This window comes from Suricata suricatta, chromosome 17, assembly GCF_006229205.1.
Source record: "Suricata suricatta isolate VVHF042 chromosome 17, meerkat_22Aug2017_6uvM2_HiC, whole genome shotgun sequence".
Classification (NCBI taxonomy): Eukaryota; Metazoa; Chordata; class Mammalia; order Carnivora; family Herpestidae; genus Suricata; species Suricata suricatta.
The window spans coordinates 35,886,943-35,907,901 of record NC_043716.1 but is presented as its reverse complement, the minus strand read 5'-3'; the positions used below and the strand labels follow the sequence as shown (position 1 = coordinate 35,907,901).

Here is a 20,959-nt window from a genome sequence, read left to right as displayed (position 1 = left end):
GGCCCCGCCCCCCCACCCGCGGGTGGAGGCGCGGCGCTCACATGCGCGCGCGCGCACACGGTCACACACCCACACACTCACAATCACACACGCATCCTGCACACCCACTCACACATCCAGGGCCTCATCCCTGCCAGCACCCCTTGTTCTGCCTGTCCTGGGGGCATTGTTAGTCCAGAGAGGACCAGCCCTCCAAGGGAAACCCCTGTCTCCGTTTCTGAGATTTAGGAGTTAGAGGAGCCCCATCCCTCATTTTACAGGGGCCACAGAAAGGCTTGCCGGCGGTCCCACAGCAGCTTGGTGACAGAGCTGACCCCATGGCCCAGACCACTGTTCCCCAGGCTGATGCCCCTCCTCAGTGCATGCCTGAGAGCAGGTCAGAGACGCCCACAGCGCCTGGAACACAACACGGGAAGACATGACCGGCCCCCACCCTGTGAGCAGGGGTGACCCTGTGAGGACAGGAGATGGTCAAGAGGCGCCCCTCCCTGTTGCCAGGATCCAACCTCTATTCAAACTTGTTCTGAGGTCCTTGGCTGGGGGTGGGGAGCAGAGGTGGAGATTCCTGCTGCCTACCGTGTGCCATGTCCTAGCCAGATGCCAAGCAGGGGGAGAGGCTGAAGCATTTGCCCACTGCCAGAGAAGGGTCATCTGCAGCCCCAGAGGCCAGCCAGGCACCTGACTTGTGGCAGTGGAGCCACCCACTCTGGTAAAGACCAAAGAGCCAAAGACGTGGCAAAAAGACTGCCTCCCCTGCTCCCAGGCCTTCCCTCCCCACCCTGCCCCGGCATCAGAGGTGGCTCCTGACTGCCCACTGCCCCTCTGTCTTGCCCCTGACAGGGCAGGGCCGAACTGAGGGCGATATCACATGAGCAGGCATGTGAGAGGCAGGCACACTGCCCAGGAGTGTGGAGTCCAGAGCGGACAGGAGTGGGAATGAACCTGCCCTGAGGCGGGTGAGAGGGTCGGTGGGTCGGGGCTGGCTGCCCAAAGCACCTGGGCCTCTGCCCAGGCTGGCCTGAAGGGGTTTCACCACCTCTCACTGTACCCTGGCCTCTTTGTTAGGCACCAGAGGGTGAGGGGGCAGGGGGCGGGAGAGATGGGGGAGAGTTAAGATCCTCAGTGGGCCCAGACAAAGGGGGCTTTATGGGCTGGGTGTGGGGGACATGTTGGGAGGAGGGAGCCAGGAATGCAGGCTGGGGAGGCCCTGAGCTCATGGGCAGCCCATTTTAGGGCGGAGGTTGGCCCTGTAGGGTATTAGGGCTGAGGTTGGAACCTCCCCCATCCCCTTGTGCTGTGGCCCTGTGGCGTATTTGTGGCTTTGCTCCTGGAACTACAGCCCAGAGTCCTGGCAGCCGCCCATCCCTGGCCACCGGTCCTCTCAGGGTCTGGTGGGCACTACCCACAGACTCCCAGTCTTCCCAGCCCAGCTGGTTGCAGCCTCTCTTGGCGTCCCTGCCATGCCCTCCCAGTGGCCTCCTGGGCGCTGTCGGCTACCTAAGTGAGAGTGCCCTGCTGGCTGGGGAGGGGAGGGACAGATTTGGGTGGGGTCACAAGGCTATGGGGTCAATGGGGCCCTTTGTCTCTTCAGACAGAGCCTGTCCTGGGCTAAAGAGAGGAGAAGCTGGGAAGGGTGTCGGCAAGCACGTACCCCAGACCCTGAGGCGGCCTCCCCTAGGTCATGGCGGAGCTGGGCCCCAGGCGGTGCTCTGTTAGGGCTGAAGCAGCCACCGGGAAGTGCGAACAAGAAGGAGGAGGTGGCGGCAAGGCAGCAGCCACCCACGATGGGCTGCTGGAACAGCTGCTGCTTGGCTAGACCTAAAGTCTGGGTTGGGCTTTGCAAGGTTGAGAACTGTCTGTCCCCAAAGATGCTGATCTGGCCCTAACTAATAGACTCCTACTAGCCAAAGTCACGGTGGCTCGATTGCTAACCCCCAAAGCTGGTTTATCAACACCCCTGAGCATGGCAGAAAGCTCCAGAAACAGAGAGTCCCTGTGAAGGACAGCAAGATCCAAGTGTGCAGACCCCCAGTCCCCCCTCCTCACTGGTAGCCTGCATTCTGGACAAGCTTCCGCTCTGCGTTTCCTGTTGCTACACCTCATAAGGGCCAGAATCTTCAGCAATACCATTACCTCAGAGGGGCAGCAGTGGGGAGGCGGGGGGGGGGGGGGGGGGGGGGGGGGGGGGGGGGGGGGGGGGGGGGGGGGGGGGGTTGGAGGCAGGGCCCAGCCTAGGTCATCTGACATACATCTTATGGAATCTCCTTCCTGAGATGAAAGGAGGGAGTCTGGGTGGCTCAGTCAGTTAAGCCTCTGACACTTGGATTCAGGTCATGATCTTGCAGTTCGTGGTCTGAGCCCCACATAGGGCTCTGTGCTGACTGTGTGAAGCCTGCTTGGGATTCTCTCTCTCTCCCTCGCTTTCTGCCCCTCCCTAGGCCACCCCTCATCCCCCACCCCTGCTCATGTTCATGCTCTCTCAAAAATAAATGAATAAACTTAAGGGGCGCCTGGGTGGCTCAGTCGGTTAAGCCTCCGACTTCGGCTCAGGTCAGATCTCACGTTCGTGGGTTCAAGCCCCGCGTCAGGCTCTGTGCTAACAGCTAGCTCAGAGCCTGGAGCCTGTTTCCGGTTCTGTGTCTCCTTCTCTCTCTGCGCCTCCCCCTCTCATGCTCTGTCTCTCTCTGTATCAAAAATAAATAAAACATTAAAAATTAAAAAAAAATGAATAAACTTAAAAGAAAACCACTCTATTTAGGGGGTAAAAAAGAAAATCCCCGTCTGGTCAGCACTGAATTTTCCAACCATCTCTGAGTGATAATAGTACCATCTCACAGGGATAATGAAAGATGGGATGTGAGTATAACATTCTTGGTTCACAGACAGGCACATAAATAAATCATCGATAAAAGTTAAGGACTATCTATAAAGAGCTGAATTCATTCATCTTATGGTAATTATCATTAGCTTTATCAGGTGACAGTTTCTAACCTTGTTCCCAAATTCTGGGAGACGGTACCCTGACTGCAACCAGGTGTTCCTTTTGAGGGTGACACTTGCCTGCGACTGGGTGGGGGACAGACATGATGAGGGCAGTTTCCAGCCTGGTGCTGATTTCTGCTTTCCAGTCCCAGCCTCCTTCCCTTTGCCTCAGGGGCTCCCTGGGGAGCAGGAGAAGGTGGGAAGGGATCTGAGAGCCACAGGGAAGGCAGAGAGCTCCCAGGGTGGGGTGCTGTGAGCCCGAGAAGGGAGGAAGGATTACCCAGGAGGGAGTGGAAGGAGATGATAGGGAAGGGGGGGGCGCAGACGGCGGGCCCCCCTCCTCCACCTGCTGCTCTGCGAACAAAGCCAAGAATGATGCAATCCTGGCCTCGCTGCAGCTGAGACTGTGAGGCCCTGAGAGGAAAAGTGGGTGTTGAGGGCGGGGAGGGCAGTGGGCAGCAGGGTGGAGGCAGGGGGCCTGTGGTCGCCCCACCCCTGATTCCCTGTCCAACATGGAGCGCCCGGGACCTCCTCCTGAAGCCCCTCACCCAAGCTCAGACTCCTCCCCAAACAGTCACAGCGGCCTTTGGAGCGGGACCCAGACATGATGCAAGGAGGACATCATTCCAGGCTGCCTCCTCCGAGGGGCTGGCGCCTCTCATGGGGGAGGGAGATGATGAGGCAGAGCAGGCCTGGAGGCCCCCACTGGGCCCTTCACAGGGTGAGCAGGGGTGCGGCTCTCTGTCCCCTTCCCCTCATTCTGGAGACAAAGGCAAAATCCTCTGGAGAAGGTGGGATGGGAAAGCTCCAAAGAATCCTGACCCAGGCTCTGCACACAGTAACACATATAGAATTCAATAAAACCCAACGCAGACCCCGAGCCGGTCCGGGCCCCCAGTGCCAGAAGGCCTGGCATCCCCCCACCCCCCGGGGGCAGAATACTATTAGCAGTCATCAAGGCAGAAGGAGCAGGCTGGGGCCGGAGGGTGGTCTCCACCAGCTCCCCACTCTGCCTAGGAGCCTGGAGAACAAAGGCTTCCCTCCTCTCCCTCCACTTCGAGAAAGGAGTCTGGTCCCACACACCAGGACCAGGTGGAGGATGTGTCACAGGCCAGGGTCTCTGCGGGGACAGAGCATTAAATGGGGGCAGCAGAAGAGAACTGGAGATGCTGTGTTCAGGAATATTCAGTGCAGCCTCACCCCCCTGCGCCCGGCCAGACACGAGGGGGTGGCGTAGCGCAGAGGAGCCACTAGGTGGCAGGAAAAGCCCAACAACTCACCAGTTCCACCTGTTCCCACCTCCCGCTCCCCCCTCCCCCTGCCAGCCTGACCCTCCAGCAACCTTCCCTCCCTCCTCCCTTCTCCCTCCTATCCACTCCTCACTGCAGCCTCCAGCGACAGCCCTGAAATCTTTTCATGTTTCTTTTTCTTTAGAGAAGGCAAAAAGCTCTCAGCCTTTCTCTTCAAAAAGCCTCTAATAATGATAATAATTAGCGCCTGTGGCTATTTATTGAGAGCTGAAGAAGTACAAGGCATTTTACATGCAACATCTCATTTACTCACTCATGAGGTAAGTAAAAATACTCTCCCTCTTTTCCAGAGGAAACAGACGAAGAAAGCATAAATAGACTTCCAAGGTCACATGACTAGCAATTGGTGGAGCCCATGGTCAAACCAGGTCGGCAAATGCCGGGCAGGGTCCTCCCTAACAAGTGGGTGTGTGTGTAGGCATGGAGAAGGCGGAGAACCCATCGGATGCATCTTGTCCACCATTCTTACCCCCCCACCCCCCACCCCTGGCCCCTTGAGATTCTAAGTGGGGAGGGGGTGTCTCAGTCTCAGGGTGAGTGTGAAGTTTAAAAACTTTGCCTGAGCGATTCAGGCTCCCAAACCCTTGACTGGGCTGAGAAGCACTGCACCCTACCTTCAGGCTCTTAACCCTCCGCCCCTTCTGGCTTCTCTCCTAACCCACGTTGCTTCTGGTGTCAATTTCCATTCTGGTTGCCACCCGCCCCCATTCAGGACCAAAGGTGATTCCAGCCCAGAGGACCTTCCCCTATTGCTACCTCCATTTCTGGCCTGGCTGTCTTTGACCCACTCCCCTGTTTGCAGCAAATGTTCTTGGGGGCGTCTCTTGGTGGGCTGGTGTGGCCCTGGGCTGTGGGGGTAGGGGGCAGAGCAGAAGATGAACAAGACGCAGAACCCACTGTCCGCATGTAATAAGAGTTCACGTCTAAAGCTGGGCCTGTACTCACTTCTGTGTATGATGTCTGTCCATTTAGAGAAACAGCCCTACATCCAGAAGAAAAGCATATCTATCCCTATTGCTGTTTCCTTCACTGATGCCAGGGCATGTGCGAGGGTGGCAAATGCAGAGAAGGGGCCCCAGAGATGACACCCAAGGGGCAGTGAAACTTCTGGAAATCTTGGGGCGCCTGGGTGGCTTAGTCGGTTAAGCGTCCGACTTCTGCTCAGGTCATGATCTCACAGTTTGTGGGTTTGATCCCTGCGTCGGGCTCTGTGCTGACAACCCAGAGCCTGGAGCCTGCTTCAGACTCTGTGTCTCCCTCTTTCTCTGCCCCTCCCCTGCTTGTGCTCTGTCTCTCTCCATCTCTCAAAAATAAATAAACATTAAAAAAACCACAAAACTTCTGTGGTTTTTAGCTCTACCAATGTCCCACACAGAATAGCTGTGACCAGACTGTCCCTCATATTTCAAACCTTCCAAACTACCCCCCTCCCAAGGGTGCTCTCCACCATCTCCCCAGCTGAGAGAACAAAGGCTCCCTCCCCTTCTCCCTCTACTTGGAGAAAGCTGTCTTGTCCCGCACACCAGGACTCAGCTGTGGCCTGCTCACTTATTTTCCCCTCCCAGTATAAACCTCTCCTATTCTCCACCTGTCTCGTCATCCCTGGATCTGCAGAATAAAGGCCTAGAAACAAAACCAAGTTCTCAGAAGTGGGCAGGCTGTGACACCACATGGGGTGAGACCAGCAGCCCAGGACTTGTGCCTGAGCTGAGCTCTTTTTTTTGTTGTTGTTATTTTTATTTTTGAGAGAGACAGAGACAGAGACAGAGTGTGAGTTGGGGAGGAGCAGAGAGAGGGAGACACAGAATCCGAAGCAGGCTCCAGGCTCTAAACGATCAGTATGGAGCCCGACATGGGGCTCGAACTCATGAACTGCGAGATCATGACCTGAGTGGAAGTCAGATGCTCAACCAATTGAGCCACCCAGGTGTCCCTAATGTTTATTTATTTTGAGAGGGAGAAAGAGAGAGGGGGAGAGAGAAAATCCCAAGCAGGCTCCATGCTGTCGGGGCAGAGCCAACACGGGGCTTGATGCTGATACCCCGAGCCAGGATATCATGACCTGAGCTTGAAACCAAGAGTCAGATAAACTTAACCAACCAAACCACCCCAATGCCCCTAAATGGAGGCTTTCTGTTGGCAGAGAATTCAGTTGGGGGTGGTATGTGGGTCAGTGCAATTTCCGGTCACTGGACAAAGCCTGCTGACCCTACAATGGCCAGCATTTTCCACCAAAGGGCAGCGGCAGCTCTGGTGGGTGCTCTGCCACCACTGGCACCCGGAGGAAGGGGTCCCCACCCCACCTTTGGACTCTTGAGCTACGGTCGTTTCACAGAGTTCACACTCTTATTTCAACCACCAAAACTCTAATCTCTTGAGAAAATTCTGAAGGAGACTGACAGTTAACAAAGAATCACTATTTCCATACAATCAAGTTGTCCCCGTGTGAAGGGTGAAGAGCCAGGTTCAAGGCTGGCTGACTGAGCACGCAAGCAGCACCCCTGGGCAGGGGGATGATCTCACCTTCCCTCTTCCACCACCACCTTGGCACATCTACCCAGCTGTGCCAGCCCCGGGGGTAGGGAGAAGGCTGAGCAGGACACAGGCTCTGTCCCTCTCAGACTGGAGGTCATAGACAAGCAGGAAGACACATGAAGGAGTAACAGAGGAAAGAGTGTTTGTTTGGCTGCAAGTGGCTGGCGAAAATTCCAGAGGTGACCCTGAAGCAAAACCTTGAAGGATGAGTGTTCAGGTGAAGAAAGTGACAGGTCAGGGTCCTCAGGCATGAGGGAAGCTGGAGTGGCAGGGGAAGGGATGCCATCATCTGGGGACTTCGAGTCACGTATCATGACCACAGCACAGCCTGTGTGGCAGGGGGAGAAACAGCCTTGAATGTCAAGTTGAGGAGTTAAGATTTTCTTCTCTAGGATGAGTCATCGATGATTTTAAACTAAGGAAGGGACTTGAGGACATCTTTTCTTTGGAAGGGCTTTTTGGTTTATTTTTTATTTTTTAAACTTTTTTTTTTTTTTGAGAGCAGGAGAGGCAGAGTGTGAATTGGGGAGGGGCAGAGAGAGAGGGAGACAGAGAATCTGAAGCAGGTTCTGGGATCCAGGCTGTCAGCACAGAGCCCCATGCGGGGCTCATGAACCATAAGATCGTGACCTGAGCTGAAGTTGAACGCTTAACCAACTGAGCCACCCAGGCGCCCCTGGAAGGAATTTTTTAGAAGGACTGGAGAAGGGAGACAGGAAGCAGAAAGACCAGCTGGGCAACTGCTGGACTTGCCCCAGTGAGAAAAGGGGGATTGAAAATTGGGGCATGACAATGGAGGCTAGAGCACGATGAAGTCTGAAGCCGCAGCTTACATGGGGATCAGTGCGTAGGATTAGATCGGTCATAATTCATTCTGAAAATCTGTCAGGAAGGCGCCCCTCTAAAGGCCAGCGGTAACTCAGCTGATGCCTCTTCAAAGCTGGAGTCAACGCCCATGGGTTTGGCTGAGCGCCAGACGAGAAGCGTTGGTCTCCAGGATCCACATGGCGCAAACAGGCACTAGAACCATCGTGCACAAGATGCTCACGAGAGGCTGGAGAGAACCAAGACAGAAGATTCACTCTTCCCACCTCCTCCTCCTCAGGGAACATGCACTAGAATGAGGAGGGAAATCCCTGCACGGTCACCACTCGCCACGTGCTTGTAATTGAATTCTAGTCAGGCAGGTGCACGGGGAGGCACCACTAACAGAAGAGATGGAGCAGCCTTCGTGACCTCTTTTGGGGAAAAGACGGTGGTAAGGGGTCATACTATTACCAGAAGGATGCCTGTCCTTCTCTGGGCTGTATCAGAGGCTCTATCTTTCCTAACAAATAAGTCATTACTAGTATGAACGATGCTGGTCGGAAATGATGAAAACCTACGTCTCTACTTTGAAGAAATGCATGCGAACACTCTTGACTGATGGGGTCACCAAACATCCCTTGTGATGGACAACTGTGTCCAAACAGCAGTCATTTGAGCATTTGAATTTCTGGCTCTGAGTTAAGCATTTTCCCTTGCAGTGTTGTTCACATTTCATTGCTTGGAGCACCTCTCCTTCCAAAAGGGCAGAAAGCTTTAATGGGGAATGGGTGCTACCACAGGATGGCTGTCAGAATTGAGACGTTTCCCCTAGCGAGACCTGTGACTGGGGCGAGTGGGGGTTCCCAGACTCCCCCGCGAGGCCCTTCTAACCAGTCCTATGAAAACGCAACTCCTCTGAACTGGGCTTCATCTCACGTGCTTCCTGCTCTGAAGATGCGGAGAAATCGCAGAAACTTCCCCTCGATGTGCCAAGGTGGCTCAGTGGCCCCAAGTGGGGGACTCAGAGAGGGATTAGGAGGGAAAGCAAAGAGGGGAGTTTCGAGTGGCTCCAAGTGTGTGTGGCTGTCCATCAGAGAAACATTCTGTTGTCTCTCCAGAGAGCCCAGCTCAAGAGGGACTGCTCGAGGGACGCAGGTTTAACTCTTGAGAAACCCTGACTGCCAGCCGGGCGGGCCGACTGACTGCTGGGGGAAACACGCACTCTCCCTAGCGACAGCCCCACACCACTGCTCAGCGACCAAAAGGCCACGGGCACTTGGTCCCAGAAAACGCTCTGGAATCCATTCTCCTGCACTTGCTGGGGAAGGAGGAAGCAGCGCTGAGCAACGGCCATTGGTCTGGGGAGCTTTCGGACACCTCTAGTTCTGATGAGACCAGTGCAGGATCCGCCTGGCTTGGCTGGCACCAAGGAGAGGCCCCGACCACCAGGGGTGGGTCATGTGAGCCTACGGGGATGCGGGTGGTGTGAGGGGTCGGAGGAGATGGCAGAAAGATTGACAAACACGAGCCCAAACCACATGAAGTAATTTCTAAACATTTTTATTTCAAATCTTTTCATCCCTCCCCAAAAAGACATGGGTCAGTACAGCAATCATAAAAAGGAGATACAAACACAAGAGTCAAATGTCTCCCGCACTGACACTTACAAAAACTGGGAGTTGTACGTGGGGTTTCCAAACAGGACCTGCAGCAGCTACTAACACCCCTTTATAAGAGTCAAACATGCCTATTGATACAGTATATACAGACACCCCCTTCTGGAACTAGTCTACAGGGACGTCCCGGTACCCACCCATCTATCCCCAGAAAAATACCAAAACACACCCAAAGTGCATTTGTTTATATCAAAACATCTTTCCCTTCTCCCACCCCACCCGTGGACCCTCCCGCCCCGTTTAAGATTGGCCTGCAAGTCTATTTTACCATTTAGTAATTTTTTATCATTTATGAAAATAAATTATACAGCAACTATTTTAATAAATTAAGCACAAAAAGGGGGAGGAGAGGAGGACAACTCAAGGGGAAGACAAAAGCCAGGCCACGCTTTGGCTTGGAGGAGGGCAGGGGTGGCAAACAGGACAGGGGTGGTTGCAGGGGTGCGGCTCCCCTTCTGGGAGAAGAACTGGCAACCACCCTGAGCCCAGAACGACACCCCCTCTTCATTGAGTTTCTTAAAAACAACCAAAAACTGTACAGAGGTGGCCGTGCCACAGGCAGCACCAGTGCGGGAGCTCCAACGACCGGCCTGCCCACAGAGCAGCGCCTGGATCACGCTTGTCCCTTGGAAGAGGCTCTGGGCCTAACGGTGAGGGGCAGGTCCCCCTTCGAGGGAGCACCAGGGATGGAGTAGCCAGGCCGGCCTTCCTGCCCCACCCGGGCTGGGCGGGCGGTGTGTGAGCATCCCAGCATCCGAGCAAGAGTGTCCTACGTTCTTTTCACACACTCTCTCCAGGAGCCACGGCTGCAGTCCAGCTGCAGCCAGACATTCCACGTCTTCCCGCCACGGCGGGCTGCTTTTTACCTGCCCCTTCATGCCTCCTGGCACTTGGGAGGGAGCGGGGAGGGGGCAGCTCCGCGCACCCTCTACCCAGGATGAAATGAGCGCGTGAAGGCAAGTCACAGACTCAGCGTGCAGGACTGGCTTCCCAGAGGTAGACAGGAGTGTGAGGGGAGGGGCAGAGGGGCACAGGGGATGGACGGGAAGCAGGGAGAAACTGGGCTGGCACCTCCCAGAAGGTCAAGAAGTGATGGAGAGGACAAAGACAGTATGGAATCTGTATGTAAAGAAAGGTCTTTCCCTGGCAGATTAGACGATAGTCGAAATACAATTCCTTACTCGGTTTTTCTAACTGCAGCACCTGAGTCCCCAGTGCCTCCATCTCTACGGTCCACACCCCACTCACTCCTTCCGATGCTCTGCTCTCCATCTTCTCAAGGCCCCCTGCCCTTTTGTGCTGAGCACGAAGGCTCCGATGGCGAAACAGGACAGGTCATGGGGACTGGCAGACTCGACTTTGCCTTCTTGAGCTTTCTTTGAGGCCCACTAATCCTACAGCTACACGGGGGGAGGGAGCCACACTTGGCTCTCTTTTTTTTGTTTTTCTTTTTTAATAAAAAAGATTTTACTCCCCAGGAGCAAATAAATCATTTTGAACTACTGATAAACACTGCTGCAGTGAAAAGAAAGATGGCTACATGTATGCAATAGCACAAATTCAGTGTAAGAACAGCTGTGTTGACAATCGAGATAAAAATCATTTATCCATTCCCCCCTTTCCCACAAACCAAACCAAGAGGATTCCCATAGGGAAAATGTCTAACTCAAAAGCTCCTCCCTTAGGGACAGGGGGCATGTCATTCTCTTAAAAGTGGAAAACAAATGGCAGGTCTCCCCACAATGGAGATGCTCTCAACCCCAACTGGTGGCAAGACCTCCGCAAATGAAGACAGACACACAGACGTGTGCGCGCACGGGCACACGCACACACAGACACACACACAGACTCTCAGACCTCCTTCCTGCAGCCGTGGAGCTATATCCTCACAGCTGGTCCTCCGACTTCAGGGCTCGAGGCCCAGGAGGAGGCAGCAGCAGAAGGCTCTAACCTGAGAGAAAAGCCCCGCCAGCCCCATTTCCTGCTGGGACCCAAGGGCTTCGAGCAGCCCAGGGGCTGAAAAGGTGGGCCCCCCAGGGCATCCAGCTCACCTCTAGGCTCTCACGCTCAAGCACCATCCCGCTGTCCAGGCCTTCCCGGATGTGCGCTGCGAGTGTGTTTGCAGCCATCCCCATGTCACTCCCTACCTTGGTGACAGCCGACACCATCAGCCCCAGGGAAAGGAAGGACAGGAGGAGAGGAAACTGGGGTGGTGAGCTTCCCGCCACACCTCTCCTCTCAGGAGCCTGAGCTCTGCCGTCCACAGCTCACATTCACTAGATCTACACTGTCTACACCGGCTAGCTGACAGGCGGAGGCCACCGACAATGGTCCTACATTCCCAGCTGTCACACACTTACCTAGTCCTCACGGCCAAGCCTCACCCTCTGCACTCTGTCCCTGCCACAGCACGCGAATTTCAAGTAACAGCAAATTGTAGCAGTAGTTGTCACTAGCTCACGGTGGTTCACACCTGACCTGAGGAAGGTGACAGTAAGTCAACCACTAACAAGTAAGGGTCCCACGAACAAGGACCCATCCACAACTCGGAAATCAATGGTGGGTCCCTAGAGGTGAGAACCTTTTTCCAGTTTGCGACTTTAAAATACAACCATCAAAAAGGAAGCACTTCCGTCTGCGGACTGCCTTTCAAGGAGCCCAACAGAGAACTGGCAGAGGATGAGTGGGTCCGGCCGGGAGAGAGGAGGGCAAGTGCTGGGCATAGGCCAGCCTCTCCTGCTCCCTCTCCGCTCTCCGCTCTCCGACGACGCTGGTCCCTCAGCCGGCTGCCCTGCTCCTGCCTCTTCCTCCCCCTCATCTCCCAGTGGCGTCTGTCTCCTCTCGTGCAACTGAGGAGGCCGGGGCTACAGCCTGGGCTGTGAGCAGCACACAAACACATCATGGACACAGGTACACAATGCCCTTTCCCAGGAGGGGAAGGAAGGATGGTGGTGAGGTTGGGTCAGGCCTCCTCAGCTGGTGTGGTACTAGACCTGACGGTCTGAATCCTCCAGCAGAAACACAAGGGGTAGCACCCAGACTGCGCTGAGGGCGGTGAGGCCCCTGGCCTTGGGCAGGAGCCAGCTGGCTTCCGGCTTTGCGTTCCGCTTCACCATCACAGCCCTCAGGACTCAGATCTGCCTGACGCTCGGAAGTTTCCGTGTAAACCGAGAAAGGAGGGATCACTGCTGCCGCGAGGCCTGGGGCCGCACACCGCTCGGCACACCCCCTGCAGATCCCCGCGTCCATGCTTCCATCCATGTGTTTCCTGTCTCACCGTCCTCCCCTCGCCCAGGACCCGAAGCCTGGCCACCACAGAGCTCTCCCGGACCACCTGGTCTACCCTGATCGTATCCATCTGACCTTTTTTCAAGACGGCCCTTGATTCTTCTGCCCCACTGGGTCATTCTCCAATTGCTTCGTGGATGACACTCACCTAAAAGCTCTCTCAGGCCAGACATCATGTGTTTCCCCTCTTGCATTTTTCACAGTATCTAGCCCTGAGCCAGGCAAACACACTCACACTAAAAAAAAGAATTTTAAATGATGGGTGGATGAAATGGTATTAAAAAAAAAAATCCCAAAGAGCTGCACATCAGCCACTCAAGGATCCCAATGGATTCCAGATATAAGCTCTACTGTTGGGGGTACTTTCTGCAAGATGGCAAGTTAATCCACACTCCCAAGAGGCAAGACTCAAGGGTGAAGCCAGTTTCTGGGATTGTGATCTTAATTGGCTGGTAATCCTCCCACGGACTCCAAGGAGAGAAGAGGGACCTCACAACAAAACCAAGCTGGGCTGCGTCTGTATACCACAAGCTCATTTTGTGGGCCACCTCTTTACACGCAGGTAACAACGCAAGCTTCCCTCCCTGCCCCGGCCACTCCATGCAGGACATACGGCAGAAGGCGCACACTTCTGGAGGAGACAGTCCTATAAACTACCAAGACACCGGGGCCTCACCCCCCAACCATCAGGAAACCACAAACCCGACAATATTATTTTATCTCATGAGATGAGGCAGATACAAACACAGGGGAACCAAAAAAGGAAGTCTAATGGAATAGCAAAGACCAAAACAGCTCAGTGTTCACCTCTTAACAGCAAACCTTTCCCCAGAGTAACTCTACAGAAGAGCCAACGCATAATACGAAATGATCTGACAATGGCCCGCTTCAGAAAAAAATCAAAGACCACTGGAAAGCCCTGGAGTTCTCACTCCTCCCCCACTTCCACCGGGAAGGTGGGGAGCTCCCAAACCAGCAGCTGTCACACTTCCCAACGAAGGGGCGGAGGGGCAAACAGGATCTGACTCACGAAAATGCTTGGGATGCAAGAAAAGACACAGGTAAACAAAAAAGCTCTTGCTACCTCCCGTCCCAGAAGTGGGACAACAGCGATAAACCTACAAACCATGAGATGTAATGCTCTCCTCCTCTCTGACCCGACGACGCTCCATTAAGGCTGAGACCCTGGAGAGCAGCTTCTCCAAAGAGCCCAAGTACGAAGCTTCCTTTCTCACCGTCCTCCATATTCCCTCGCACTAGCTGACAGACATACGGAGGGAAGTGCCGCTGATCCTGTCACGGGTACGCGTGCCATTACGAATCTGGAAGCACGCTCCATTAACTTTAGCAGCTCGTGACTGGGGCTCTCAGCTGCTCAGGTGATGAGAAAATCCACTGCCCTGACAGCCGGCAGAGGCAACAGGAACGGTGTTACCACGATCGGAGTGCAGTGTACAGTCATCTCGAGGGGAGGGGTGGAGGGTGGCGGGGGGAGGAAGAATGGGACTGGCTGAGATCACAGAGCTCAGGAATTCGGGAGGACAAAACGAGCACAGCTTCTATGAGAGGTGATTCTGGAATCAGGTTCCTGAACCTTAAAAGGAAAGGATGTGACGAGTCGCTACTTCCCCCCCGCAGAGGCTCTCTGTGTTCGGTCATTTTCTATTCGAGACCGCCCGCCCTCCTTTCTTTCCTGCTCCTACCGAGGCTACCCATGCTTCAAGAGAAGCAGAGTCTCATCCCACAGAAACTCCCAACTTGATCTACACTTATGACTCCTTCTCACTCCTTCTTCAAGGTCGATGGTGAGCACCGCACTCTGCCCTTGGCACCGGCTGAATGACCGTCCCTGGCAATCCCTCCTCCTCTCCCCTCCCCGGGACCTGTCTTGCCCTGGGTGCCACTTCCAGTCCGATGGGCACAGACCCCAGCTGCCTTTAAAGGAAGTTTTCCATACTGAGAAATGCAAATATCCAAAACAAAACTTCTAAAAAAAGGAACAGTGTTGAGACTTCTTCCAGTTTTCCAAGGAGCGCGTCCAGTTCCAGGAGAGCGCGGGGGCTGGGCATGAAGAGTGGGGCCCCGCTCTGAGAGCGTGGCTGTGTGCTTCTTCCAAGCCCCAGGGCGGCGAGGGGAACCAGTGTCTTTGCGCAGAGGATCTCCGCCCTTCCAGTCCCTCCTTCCTCACTCCCCTCCATGGTAGCTTCTTTTGGTTCTTCAAAACTGGAGCTTGGCAACCAAATGCCTAGGTGAAAAGAGGAAAAACTCAGAGTGGCCCGTAGGAGTGGAGCCAAGATGGAGAGCAGCCCAGCCTCGGGAGGGGGGAAGTACAGCTCACAGGAGACCTGGGACCCAGACAGCCAACGGCTCCCACCAGCGCGGCTGCCGGCTCAGGACGCAACCGCCTTTGCTGGGGGCACCTGAGCCGCCTACGACTTGGACACTCAAAAAAGGTCCTAAAATAACTAATCAACAGATTCTGGCACGTTACCTACCTTCCCCCTCTCCTTTTCCCTTACCTTTTAATTTTCCACCCATGTTTCCCCCCACTCCTTTCCTGAGGTTTATCAGCTCCAGGGACTAGAAAGTAAAAGAAAGAAAAACCTGAGCCCCTGGAGGAACCCCTGGCGAGCCCGGCTAGAAAAACCCGGGGGTCGCGGCTGCTGCTGGACTGATGTGTAATCACAAACGCCCATGTGGCTCCTTCCTTCTGACTGAAGCAGGGCACTGTTCCTTCCAGCTGCTCCTGTCTGCGGACTCTGAGCACCCTGAGGTGGAACTCCCCAGGTTACAGCACGCACGGACCAAGGGGCCCATGCAGAACTCCCGAATTAAAATAGGCCTGACCCACAAGAAGTCATCAGGCCGAAGTGCACAAAATAGAGCCATCTCCCTTCAGGAGTGGTACTTCCGTTTTTTCAAGGGGCCCTAAAGTCTAAATCAGGAGGGGGTACAGCATGACGCTTACTCTCTGCCACAGGCATCAGTCCTGGTGTCACACACAGCAAGAGAGACCCCGGGAGCTCAGGTCAATCCTTTGCCAATGCATGACCGCCCCCCATACTCACGACAAATGGCTACCTCTGGCCTGCGCCTTATCAGAACAAGCCCCTTCCCATCTCAGGGCCTTTATGTTTATTGGACCCCATGCCCAGAATGCTCTGATCCCAGATCCTCTTCTGACTCCCTGATATTCAGATCGCAGCCGAAAGGATACCTCCTCCCAGGGGCCTTCCCCAATCAACCAAACCTAAGTAAGTACCACTCTCCCACCACTGATCACTAAACTCTACCATGCTTTACTCCTCATAACACGTACAGTCGACTGAAATCAGCCCATTCACTTATTTACATGTCTGCTATCTGTCTCTCCCTGTGAGAACTGCAGCTCAGTGAGGTCAGGGCCATGGACTATCTCGCATAGCACTCTCTTCTCAACCTACCCTGGGTCCTTAACAGGTAGACAAAGAGCTGCTAAATGCATCAACAAATGGGGAGCTCACTAACACCTCCGGAAAACTTCTGGACCTCTCTGATTTTTTTTTTTTACTTTTTTTTTTTTTTAACATTTATTTATTTTTGAAAGAGAGACACAGAGCGTGATCAGGGGACAGTCAGAGAGAGAGGGAGACACAGAATCAGAAGCAGGCTCCAGACTCTGAGCTAGCTGTCAGCACAGAGCCCAATGCGGGGCTCAAACCCATGAACCAGGAGATCATGACCTGAGCCAAAGCTGGACGCTTAACCGACTGAGCCACCCAGGCACCCCTGGACCTCTCTGTTAAAACAGTTCTTCTAGGGGCGCCTGGGTGGCTTGGTCAGTTAAGCATCTGACTTTGGCTCAGGTCATGATCTCACGGTTTGTGAGTTCGAGCCCCACAGTGGGCTCTGTGCAGACAGCCTGGAGCCTGGAGCCTGCTTTGGGTTCTGTCTCCCTCTCTCTCTCTGTCCCTCCCCTGCTTGCGCTCTGTCTCTCTCTCAAAAAGAGTCAAACATAAAAAAAATTAAATTAAAAAAAATACACAGTTCTTCTAAAGTTGGACTGGAATCTAACTCCTTATAACTTACATCCACTGTGGTCCCTGTCCTGTCTCTGGAGCCACACAGACTAAGCTCAACCACTCCTCCGTCGTATTTCTTTCAGCCATCAAACTCTCTCACCTCAAAACTTCTCTGCTCCGTGTCAATCACGTATTCCCCATTCGATGAAGTTTGGAGCCTTCCACCATCCTGAGCCCAGCTCTGAATGTGCTGTTCCTCCTGAGGCACAGCACCTACAGAGGCGGGGCCCTGCCTGAGGGTCCTAATTACTCCACCAGCGGCCGCTGTGCAGGCGGGCCTCCCCAGATCCCCCCTGCCTTCCCTTCCTAATCTCAACTGCAAAGCCACCAAGCAGAGGAATGTCCCCAGACATCAGAGCACTTCGATGTTGTAGGAGTCACACAACTTGCGTACAATTGAAGGCATGACAAGAGGCTGTACACCCAGCCCAGGAGGCTTTCAGTCAAAGCTGCGCAGCCTCCCAGAGTTACCATTTCTTGATCTCTCTTCTTTCATTCCTTCTCCCCTTGTTAATCTTTACTAGCCCAGCACACATGCTTTCCGCCAACAGCACAGGCTCAGGGATGTCCAGAGCTAAGACGTCTGAGACACACAGCTGGGTTCCCCTTGGCCATGGCCCAGGAACACCCGCTAGACGTCATATTCTCCAGTTATAAAGAGAGCAGAGAGCATGCGGAGAGGAAGGCTCCCCTGATTCGAAGGCTGTCACTCTGCGGGTTCTCCCCCTAGTCTGCTGTGTGTGGGAGACGCCCCTGGGGAGCAGAGAACGTTGTGCTTCAAGAGGACGCTCTGCACACTGCACCCAGCAGATCACTGGAACCTGAGATCTTGCGTGCAATTCCCACCACCCCAATCACATCTCTGGCAATTTTGTTCTCTACTCACCTCTACCTTTCAGTGCTCACGTGAATGTAATTTAGAAGACTAATTAGCATTCATCTGCACAAACCAGTATTCCAAGATATTTTATGGGGAAAATAAATGAATAGAAGTTGGTTAATGTAGTGACGGGAGAACAGCCACTTAGATAAGCAGATTCCTTAGCTAATTCACTTATTCTTTTCAATAATTTACTTTGCAGGGGTCCAGATGGAAATCTACGTAGAAGAGTGAGCTTTCTTCCCTTGCCCTCACATTCCAAACCATGGGACCCGGGAGTTCTCACGGAAGGGTAAGCCTGTTGCAATTAAAGTCTTGCCTGCCTTCCCCCTGGACGAGGTTTTCCTCCCCTCTGGTTTCCTGTTTCACGTGTCATTTGTACAACAGCAGGGAGAACGGCCAAAGGACGAGAGAAGCCGGAACACTTAGCCGCACTCGTGTGCCCTCCTCATTTATATTCAGTGATTAGCATGCATGTTGCTTGTCAAATACTCTTTAAGCCTCTCATGTCTATCTGTTCTTCTCCCACTTGGCATATGTGGTCCCCTGGGAACTCCATATCAGACCTGGTAAATCTACGGGCAGATGCCTGGATCGGGAGTATGCGCACGGGGTATGGGGGAGGGGGGCAAGGCCCCCAGAAGACTTGGCTGGAAGGTGAGACAGAGAGCTCATACCCTTGGTGGCGACCAACAGGGGGGCCCTCGCTACGTGGAGGGTTCAACCTCTTGCTTCTGTTTGGAAATGAGCTGCGCTTCCTTTAGAGACAGGTACACCTCTTCCTGAGGATCATAGTAGTAGAACTTCCGGATATAAGAGATCAGAGGTCTGTGAACACAAGAGGGATACACATAGGGGGTTATTTACAAAGATCACCAGCAAGGGCCGTCTTTGTTCAACCCTTCCTTCTTCCTCAGCCCCTATGTGGCTGAGACTACATGAAAAACTCTGTCGACCTAAGAAAATTCCCACTTTCTCACTTATTATAGTTCTGTCTCCCTCCCTCTTACCACCTCCACTCCACTCTTCGTAGCGCCTGCAGAAGGGAGGCTGACACACGCACACACACCTTCCTCCCTTCTGGCTGCCGGGTGACATTTCCAGAGCTGGGTGCTAAGACATGTGAGAAGTGACAGGGCGATGCCTGCGAGCACCGGCGGCACGATCAGCTGGCGGGCCTCCCTGACATGCACAACCAGGCCTCCCTCCCGCCCCGCCCCGCCCCGCCCCTGGAGACCCCACCGTACTTAGGCAGTGGGAGATCTGGGATGTGATCTATCCGGACGAGCTGTCGGATTCGGAATCTGCAAAGGTGCTGGAGGGATTTGACGTTGCTGAATCGAGACACCGGATAGAGCAGCTGGACTGGAGTTGGTGGCAGTCCTTCAGGAATGAAAACCAAGAGACACATTCAGAGGGAATGATGCCGCTAACTCCAACTGCCCATGTGAAGAGAATCCAGGGAAGGGACGTGGGGCTTCTTGATAGTTCACGTGTGTGTTCTGTGAAAAATTCCCTTCCACAAAGAACTGCTGATTCCCACTGTCTATTCGCCTCCACCACGGGCCCCCCTAGAATTACTCTTTACAGCTGAGAGTCCGGCTCTTCAGAACAGCCCAGCGAAAAGTGCCAATCCCTGGCCTGCAGCTCTCAGTGAAGGGCAAGAACCAAAGCGGCCCCTGCCAGCACATCTAGCAGCATCGTGAAGGGGATGACTTGGGCCGCTCAGAGGGGCCCCCAGCTAATTCCAGCTAAGAGGCTGGTAAGCAGAAGGCAACAGCTGGGATCAACGTTTAAAAGTCTCTCACTCCTGCCACTGACTTCGAGTCAGGACAAGCAGGTTGAACCACCTCTTATTTCCCACACAACCCCCTCCACCCCCCGCCTCCTCCCACCCTTCCTGCTCTTGAAATTTTAGCCTGGGTTCAGGAACAGGGAAAAAAAAAAAAAAAGATGATGCTTTTAAAAGAAAAGCAACTACAGTAGCTTGGGCAGGCCGGAGCTGGTACTCCTCAGTGCCAGAGTGCCTGCTGACTGATGCCAGCCAGGACCAAGGGGAGTCCCACACCCCGGTTTCATCAGTATCAATCAGCAGACTTGGTTCGGGGAATTCCCAACCCCCTCCAGAGTCAGTGCCACAGAATGGAGACTTCAGAATGGCAGGGACACTAAGACTGCTTCAAGGGAGCAGATACTCTGGTTTCAATACACAAAGCGGCCGCAGAAGGTAAACAAGCAAACTGCTCTCAGAAAGCTCAGCTGCAAAGTCTCTGAAAGACTTATATTGGGGCACCTGGGTGGCTCAGTCAGTTAAGCGTCCGACTTCTGCTCAGGTCATGTTCTCATGGCTCGTGGGTTCGAGCCCCGCATTGGACTCTGTGCTGACGGCTAGCTCAGAGCCTGGAGCCAATCTCTGGATTCTGTATCTCCCTCTCTCTCTGACCCTCTCCTGCTCACACTGTCTCTCTCTCTCTCTCAAAAATAAAAAAAATTAAAATTAAAAAAATAAATAAATGAAAGAATTATTTTCTCAGTCACCGCCTCTTCAAAAGAAACTCTGTAGACACAACTTGTTGGAAAATAACATGTCTACTGTTTTTGGAGTTCAATTTCAAAATTGAAAATTTGAAAAAAATTAAAGCTTGTGGACTATCTCCCAAAACCTTTTTTGGGACTTTCTAAAAACGAAAAAGGCAGAATACGTATCATACTGTTACTGCACAAGGCACCTGGGTGGCTCGCTGGTTGCGGGCCCGACTTCGGCTCAGGTCCTGGTCTGATGGTTCGTGAGCTTGAGCCCAATGTCTGGCTTTGGCTGACAGTGTGGAGCCTGTTTGGGATTCCCTGCCTCCCTCATTCGCTGCCCCTCCTCTGATTGCTCGCTCTCTCTCTCTCAAAACTAATTAAAAAAAATTTTAATACATATTATACTGTTACTAAACAAATAAGCTTATCTTAAAAACATTTAGGGGAGCCTGGGAAGCGTCCAACTTCGGCTCAGGTCCTGATCCAACTCAGGTCCTGATCTCACGGTACGGAGCCTCCTTGGGATTCTCTCACTCCTTCTCTCTCTGCCCCTCCCTATTCAGGCTCTCTCAAAATAAAAAATAAATAAATAAAATATTTAATTAAAAAAAAGCACTTAACTCAGGGGTGCCTGGGTGACTCAGTCAGTTAAGTGTTGGACTCCTGACTTCGGTTCAGGTCATGATCTCATGGTCTGTGACCTAGAGTGCCATGTCATCATGCTTTGTGCTGACAGCACAGAATTCTCTGTCTCCTTTCCTCTGTGCCCTTACCCCACTTGCGCTCGCTCACTCGTTCTCTCTCTCACGCGCGAGTGCGCTCTGTCTCTCAAAATAAATAAACATTAAAAACATTTTTTAAACATATATATATATATATATATATATATATTTT

At 53.5% G+C, this 20,959-nt stretch overlaps 1 protein-coding gene across 1 annotated transcript in view; it reads right to left on the bottom strand.

Annotated features, from left to right (window-relative positions):
* Positions 1 to 9,178: 9,178 nt before the first annotated feature.
* SOCS7 (suppressor of cytokine signaling 7) overlaps positions 9,179 to 20,959 on the bottom strand; it is a gene marked incomplete at its 5' end in the record, with an annotated part of 33,151 nt that continues 21,370 nt past the window's right edge. Inside the window, 3 exons of the mRNA XM_029927020.1 lie at positions 9,179 to 14,843; positions 18,217 to 18,367; positions 18,787 to 18,922. Of these exons, the coding sequence (XP_029782880.1) occupies positions 18,247 to 18,367; positions 18,787 to 18,922 (257 nt within the window). The remainder of the gene's footprint in view (positions 14,844 to 18,216; positions 18,368 to 18,786; positions 18,923 to 20,959) is intronic.